This window comes from Pecten maximus, chromosome 11, assembly GCF_902652985.1.
Source record: "Pecten maximus chromosome 11, xPecMax1.1, whole genome shotgun sequence".
NCBI classification, from domain to species: Eukaryota; Metazoa; Mollusca; class Bivalvia; order Pectinida; family Pectinidae; genus Pecten; species Pecten maximus.
The window spans coordinates 26664829-26672800 of record NC_047025.1 but is presented as its reverse complement, the minus strand read 5'-3'; the positions used below and the strand labels follow the sequence as shown (position 1 = coordinate 26672800).

At 35.4% G+C, this 7972-nt stretch overlaps 1 protein-coding gene across 2 annotated transcripts in view; it reads right to left on the bottom strand.

Annotated features, from left to right (window-relative positions):
• Positions 1 to 190: 190 nt before the first annotated feature.
• The window catches only part of LOC117337744, a 59201-nt gene continuing 51419 nt past the window's right edge, over positions 191 to 7972 (bottom strand). For both annotated transcript variants that reach the window (XM_033898848.1, XM_033898849.1), the window contains exons 3-4: positions 5670 to 5771; positions 191 to 776 (exon numbers count right to left, since the gene is read on the bottom strand). In XM_033898848.1, the coding sequence (XP_033754739.1) occupies positions 708 to 776; positions 5670 to 5771 (171 nt within the window). In that variant the 3' untranslated portion in view covers positions 191 to 707. The remainder of the gene's footprint in view (positions 777 to 5669; positions 5772 to 7972) is intronic.

Below are 7972 nucleotides of genomic sequence, written 5' to 3'. Positions count from 1 at the left end.
ATGCGTCCTTTGGTGTGGTTTATTTTGTTCAACATCCTATTACCGCCCCACTTACCTCGTAAAGATTCCTATAGAATTGCAGTGACCATGCTTCTTTATATACATATGTACAGTACATGTATATAACCGCTGATTTCGTGAAATCAAATTATAGAAGTTAAACACTGGACAGCGACAACAAAGAAGCTGATTAAAACAATAATATATATATTTATAATCTGTTCGATAAAAGTACAGGTAAAGATTAATTTTCACATCTTACCAGACAAATACCATCAGCAACCATCCGGTGGAACGATGGTAATCATATATAGACATGGCTACTGTACAGTACCATGGTAGTGAAACAATTCATACACAGTATTACAGAACACATTACTCACACGCTTACACATCTCATAAAATTATCAATATTTAGCGTTTAAGTGTTTCAACCATCCATATATACTCAATATGCATCTCATAAAATGTACTTTTGTAAAGATGGTTGTTACTGTCAATACAATACACACATTAAGAAGTTCAGGAGAATCAAATCGCTTTTTCCATAAAGTGTTCATAAACCAGTACTAGGGTGTTTATCTCGATCCTGTTGCTTTTGTCTTGAAACCCCATGTATGTAAAGATTTCAATATTTCTACTTTTCAATTCGATCCCCTTTATAGACTTCGTTGATATCATTGAGCATTTCTCGCGTCTTTAGGTGGCTATAGTTTAGCAAACTGCTCTGCGGCTTTACTGACATCGGGTGGTGGGCCTTTCATTCCCAATTGAACCTTAAAATAAACAAACGAATATAAAACTTTACAAACATAAGATCAATCACATTAATCATAGAACTCTAGCTTCAGAATAAGGACAACATATAACACCAACATTCAAACGAAACGTAATTCTAATTCAAAATCGACGAAATGCGAACAACATAAAGATTTCAAGTAATGGAGGCAAATGAAAAAGTACAAGAACCAATTTTGTGAATAAAGCATCATTTCTCCCCTTCTACCTTAAGCTTACTAGGCATTGATTATTTTTCTTTCAATTTACCTTTGACCTTCAGATAAAGGTTGTAATGACCTAACGACAGAGCACTGCTCTTCCGTCAATGGTGTGATAAAGGTATAAACAGGGTTAAAAGATATCGCCGGATATTATAAGAAACGATTCACTTTAATCTTTGATTGAGATATAGGTCAAAATGACCACACGGTAGTGCATTGCATATCGGCTTCAGTAATGTAAATATACTGCAAGTTTTATCTGGATATCTTCAATAGTTAAGAAATTATAGCCCGGACAAACTTCTTAATTGTTTGACCTTTGACCTTGAGACCAAGGTCGCAATTATCATGGTAATTTTAGTAATTTTGTATATGTACATTTATATATTGTTGAATATGTCTATTCATTTTTTATTTATTTTTAGTTTAGTTTATCCCCGGGTCAATTTTCAACGAGGGTCCATTTTCCACGTTACACCGGCACTCTAACTGTTATCGCGGTTCATTCATTCAAACATATATATACATGTATCTGCAGGCAAAAGAAACAAGTTCATCGTATCTTTAGATGTGAATTATTTAAACAAAGATATGCAATTTGTGTCGGATAATGAATTCTTCCTTCTAAGATCATAAGTAATGCTGGAGGGAAAAGGTGGGGAATCCAAAAGATAAGTCACAAGAAAACCAAAATCTAAGGAAATATCAGATGCACTAACACCTTAAAATTAAACAAAAATCACATTGACAATACTTTTTTGAAAGATCAGCGAATATGACAAGATAACCGATTATATTGTGCCGACAATGGCAAGTTCAGTCTACTATAGGCCTACTGACATATCTATAAAGATGTTTACATCATCAATCGAGAACAGCATAATAAAATGTCCTAGGATCCACTCACACCATCATTATTGTCAAGATCTATTTCTTTTATATTTCCGCCCACGTTGTAGGGTCGATGGCAGCTGAGATTTCCCCATCGACACCTACACTGAAATACACCATAAAGATATCTTGTCAAACCTACAAAAAGGTGACGTATTTAGACGCTGTTGACACTTGCATGGAGTCATGGCTTGACGTGTTGTTAACATAACTGGGATGTAAGAACCAGGTGTGAATATGCAATCAAGGGATCGCACCTGTGTGTGTCACACACAAGTTCCTTTCGCCATTATGACCCCTTATCCCGCCAAAGTGCTCTTATATCCAGGTATGATACACAAGCAATCGTTTTAAGTAATTATCATGAGAATCCTACCTGACATGTATAAAAAAAAAAGTCGCCTAATGTAGCGTATGTTACCTGTATTACATTAACACATTCATTACCTAATCATTAATGCAACTTATGGAAATTAGAACTTTTGGTTTAGATTTTGGTTCGTGAGTTTTACCTCGTAGCCATAATTCGTCAGGTGCCCTTCGTCTAACATATTAAAGTCAAATGTGATGAAATATGTTTTACACTCGACCTAATGCATTAGATTTTAGGCAAATTTTACTTCACGTCCCCGCAGGTGTTATTGTATTCAGTTTCATCCCGGTGGTAAGTCAATCCTCTATGAAAAGTCATTGTTCATGCAGGCCTAGTTCCTAATTTTTAAAAAACAAAAGTTATACACCTATTGTGTTACATGACGATGAATGAAATCGTAAGGGAAAGAGAAGATCAAAAGAAATGCTACTACTAGGAATGAAATCTGTCGACCACAAAGTTAATATGATCTTCAACTTCCCTACTATATTTAACTAAAGCTGTTTGCGGACTGTTCTGCGTGCAAACATGCTAAGCAGCGTGCACAAGAGAACGGCGCAGTGTATTTCGTGCTATCAGGAAATACCTATTGTATATCCTGTTATATACATCTGTGTTTCTGAAATCAAAGAACACGCGGATGCACTACCCTTTTTTTTTAAAGCGCTATTCACATTTGTGCAAAATCCATATTATGAATCAAACTTTGTCTTGAATCACGTTATTCATAATTCTTTATTAATCTTCAGAATACACTTCTCATATACAATTGCATGGAATAACATTCATGTCAGCTCGGGAAGTGCAATCACTACCATATGAAATTGTAACATGTATATATATAGACAGAGGGATTAACCGATAGTTATGCAATAAAGTTGTATTGTATGGATCAAACTACTAGTTACTAGAAGCCATCAGAGTAGCACGTAGTAAAATGCATGGTATATAAATTTGCCAAGATTACTTATTTTTTTATCAGTACAAATTGATAGTAAGCTGATTAACTTATAGACAGAGGGATTAACCGATAGTGTTCCTTTATGTATTTCATATAGAAATGAAATGCTATTCATCTTCAATGTCATTTTTACAGAATGGACAAAATCTTAAATAGAGAGGAATTTTTCTATGCCGTCCAGTTTCTATTAACGGATTATGTGAAGACAAACGTATTTTGACAATAGCCTTTTTATATTTAACAGAAAAAGGCTTACAAAGCCACTAATATGTTTATTCAATGTGCATTTGGACGAGGCTGAAAATATAGACTCATAGTCTTGCTTAGAAATGTCTAATAATCATTGTTTTGCTATCTACAAAAAGGTTTTGCAAGTATCAAAATTACCCTGCGCCTGTCAGTATTCAGCCAAATCAATGGCACATAATTCTTGCTTAACTGATTTTTTTACAATGTGGGTTTCACATTCAATGTACACACCTTGATAACATGCACTTGGTATACAATTACTAGTTTCACTAGCACTTTCAAAATCTTATTTTGAGCAAAATGAGAAGAGTAGATATACCAAGCTCGAAATAGATCATTGCGTTTGGTGTAGATTTAAGAACTCCTAAACTGTTTTTACAAAAGTCTATATAAAGTTCGATATCAGGCGCTTCACTATGCACAATGTAATTGTCTGCATTTTCGATACTTGTAATATAAACTATTGTCTAAAGGAACGTAATGATTAACGGCGACCGTAATTAGTATCACCTGTAATGACTTATTCTCCCATGTAGATTTGGTTATCTGCCCTACAGTTAATAAGGAACTAGACTCCAACTGACCATGCTTCACTAAATAATTATAATCTATGAAAAGTAGACATATCACACTTTAGCCCGAGTTTCCTCTGGCCCTGACACCATGTCTGGTGTAGCCTACACCAGACATGGTGTCAGGGCCAGAGGAAACTCGGGCTTCTGGCCCTGACACCATTTAGTGGATGTAAAGATCCGAATCGGATCAGACCAAATCTTGTGAGGGAAACCGACTTTCGACAAGGACGCGATATACCGGTATGATAGCTATATAGGCAAGTAGACCGACCAAAGATATATCAATACCACTAATCTCCTCATATTCAAACCCATTGTGACGCCATTGACCTTCAGACAAAGAAATCTGGCCGAAGCCAACTCGTTAATAAAGAATCACTACAAGCGTTCGCCTATTGACGATAGCAATAGCGACCTTGACTTTTGATCTTTGCACTTGATAGTTTATCTAAACCAAGTCCTTTTTAAGAAAGGTCTTGCTGGATTTTAAATTTGTTCGGCCTAAGAAATCTCAGGTTATTATGCAAGAACCGATTTTTAGGTAATAGTGACGGTGACACTTAATTTCGACCTTCAGATCTGAAAAGCAATCACTAAAATCACATTCAGTTTAAGTATCCTTGTTGAAGGGAACTGATACCGAATTTCGATTTAAATCGAAAGTGACTTTCACCTTGTAACATTCAAAACCTGAGAATGAATCTTTGGCCGATAAGGAAATAATGTGCCAAATTATTCGAGTTTGAGGGGAACAGGACAATTGGCGGTATTACTCGTAAACCAGTTCTCGACTTACAAATATATAGTAAAATGACCTTAAACTTTTAACCTTTAGACCCCAAAAGCAATCCTAATCCAGGTCTTTAAATGAAATGTCCATGGAACCTTAGGGAAACATTGGGTCGAGGGCAAACAAGGGGATCCATGTATGTCGCCTTCACAATGGGACATACTCTTTCAATACCAGTGCCATCCTGAATTGAAGGTTACCTCTTGTTGAACACATAAACGCATAAAGCCTGAGTCAAATATAGAAACTTGAATTACAAAAATGAAGAAGGGTTCTTGTTTCCCCCATTGTCGAGGGTAAAATAAAATCACTCAAAAATTGTTTCATAATTTATTCGAAACGTTTAGCAAAACTGCTAAATTGGGACATTTTAGAATATTCCACAATATGATGAGAAGGATGGGTGTACATATTCGTACATAAGTGGAGCATCCGAGATCAAAACAATATGTCTGCAGTTACCAAAGCTACACTATAATTACGGAGGTTTATATCATCCGACACGTTTACCTTCATTATTGTACCGTACGTCCGATTTCTCTTTAAAATAAGTTCTGAAAACTTTAGTATCTTATTTCAAAGAATGCAAACATCATATAACATGTTTAATAGAAACAGGCCAATGCCATTGTTCACACTCCTCAAACAGTGTGTGTAGTGTGCCTGCTTTATAGAATACTTTATCAGTATTTTGTCTCACTCTGTAGCTGAAAGGATTCATTTGATATCCGTTCAATTGACCTCCGACGGTTTGTCAGATCATATTAGACACAAATATGTACATGTGTACCTTCTCCCCAACTTAACATGAAAACAAATCTATGTTTACCTTCTTTGGAGGCACTGTGATCTTTGTTGAAGCTAACGTTTCTTTAAGTCTGTCAAACTTTTTGTTGACTTCTTCCGTCTTGGACTTCGTTTGAACATTTAACTGAAAGAGAATTTGATGACATACTTATTTTCTGTTACCATTTCGTACAAAGTAGTTGTTAGTATTACAGTACATTAAAGGCATATTGGTTAAGTTGTCTTGTTGCTTTGAAAATTATTCATCAAACAATAAAACTTTCTTAATACTAAGTACGCCTTTAATAATAATGAGAGAACGCGAGGGAGGAATACAGTGCAGAAAGGAGACTCAGACATTTTAGCGAACCCTCTGGGCGACTATAAAATGACATAAGCATGTTGTGTAACAATCTGTCTTTTTCATAATACCCCTTGAGTGCTCTCGTGAATTGTCATACCAAGTGAATATTAACTCCAGGATTTGAATTAAATTACATTTGTAGTATGAGTCGGCAGGCTTTATATCTTAAACTTTTAAAATCTTGTTGTTATCACGCAATTCCAAGAAGATGATAAACATATGAAGTGAAGACTTTATTCGGTAAATATCATACATGATATGCTTATCGAATATAAAAAAGAAATTCTAATCTGAATGATATTCTAATTGCATATAATTTGAGTGAGTCGGCAAATATTTATCTTAGTAGCAATTTTGTTCAGTTTCCTTATAAAGGTATTTATACAACAAATAACACATTGACATTGAAAGAAGAGCTTTCTTATGCTGCCTTTTTTTTTTAATGGTGAACAAAATAGTATAATTCATAGGGAAAATTAATCAGATGTGATTCCGATATAATCTTAAAATGAAGGTAAGCTTCCAGATGAAAAAAATCAAAACCACATATCATGATGGACATTCCTATTCTATTTACTTTATGATATAAAATTATTTGAGTCTTACAAAAGTCTAATAAAATGATATGTGTATTTTTTTACTAAAATGCAGCAATTACATCATTTCATTTACATGCAGCACATTGAAAGCTACACGTTTCATCTCTACATTAATCCAGAATGTATGTCAGACCCATCGGCGACTTTCATTCACATCACGTGTGCGTCACCAATAGGACGACAGAAGATAGGAAAGGTCTTAACACAGTGAGATACAGACTGATACGAACATCAAAAGCCCATGACCACAACACAGGTAAAAACACAGGTAATAACACAGCTAGACATGCTAATTAGGCAAACAAGATGAGTAAAACACGGAAATACGACAGACAGACATCGATAATAGTTACAAAGGAAGCAGACTTGACCACCTGATGGAAGCAGGTAATTCAGTGTTTCCTAATAAGCTTAAGGTCATATCAAGGTCATGTACACAGATTATGGGGAAACTGATAGGTCACTTCACAATGTCGCACCACTAAATTGCATACTTTCTACCCGGTACTATATATCTTATGACCTCATTATTCTGACCTGGTTGTGTACAAAGTTTGTAATATAAATAAATATAAGATGGCCACTGGGAATTGTTCAATCAAACTCCACTTTATAGTGAAATCTCACTGAAATAAAAGCTATAAAAACAAGTTATTCTTCTGGTCATATATACTAACAAGAGGCCTATGGGCCTTAACGGTCACCTGAGATTTGAAATATTTCACTTAATCTAATTGACCCTTTTTAGCCCCACTCATCAGTCGCTGGGGGTCTGCCAGGGCCAACATGTGCATAGCATTAAGCTGTCATCCAATACTGATAATGTTAAGAAAGTTAGAATGAATCAAACAAATGATTGTCAAAAATGTGATTTCCCTATATGAACTATTGTAAAGTCTACCCCCTCCCCAGGGGCAAACGTGAGATCCCAGGGTCATGAAATTCACAATTTTGGTAAAGCACCATAAGACCCTTCCATCTAGGTAAAGTATTTGATTCTACCTTATATTGGTATTGAGAAGAAGATTTTTGAAATTTCAGTCAATTTGACCCTTTTTGGCCCCGCCCATCAGCCCTTGGGGGTCAGTCAGGGCCAACATGTGCATACAATCAAATTGTCATCCCATGCTGATAATGTTAACCAGGTTAGAATGAATTCCAATAGAAAACCAGCAAATCACAGTCAAAAATGTGATTTCCCTATATAAACTATAGTAAAGTTTACCCCCTCCCCAGGGACAAACGTGAGACCCCAGGGTCATGAAATTCACAATTTTGGTAAAGCACCATAAGATCCTTCCATCTATGAAAAGTATTTGATTCCACCATATCTGAGAGTAGAGAAGAAGATTTTTGAAGTTTTACTCAATTTGACCCTTTTTG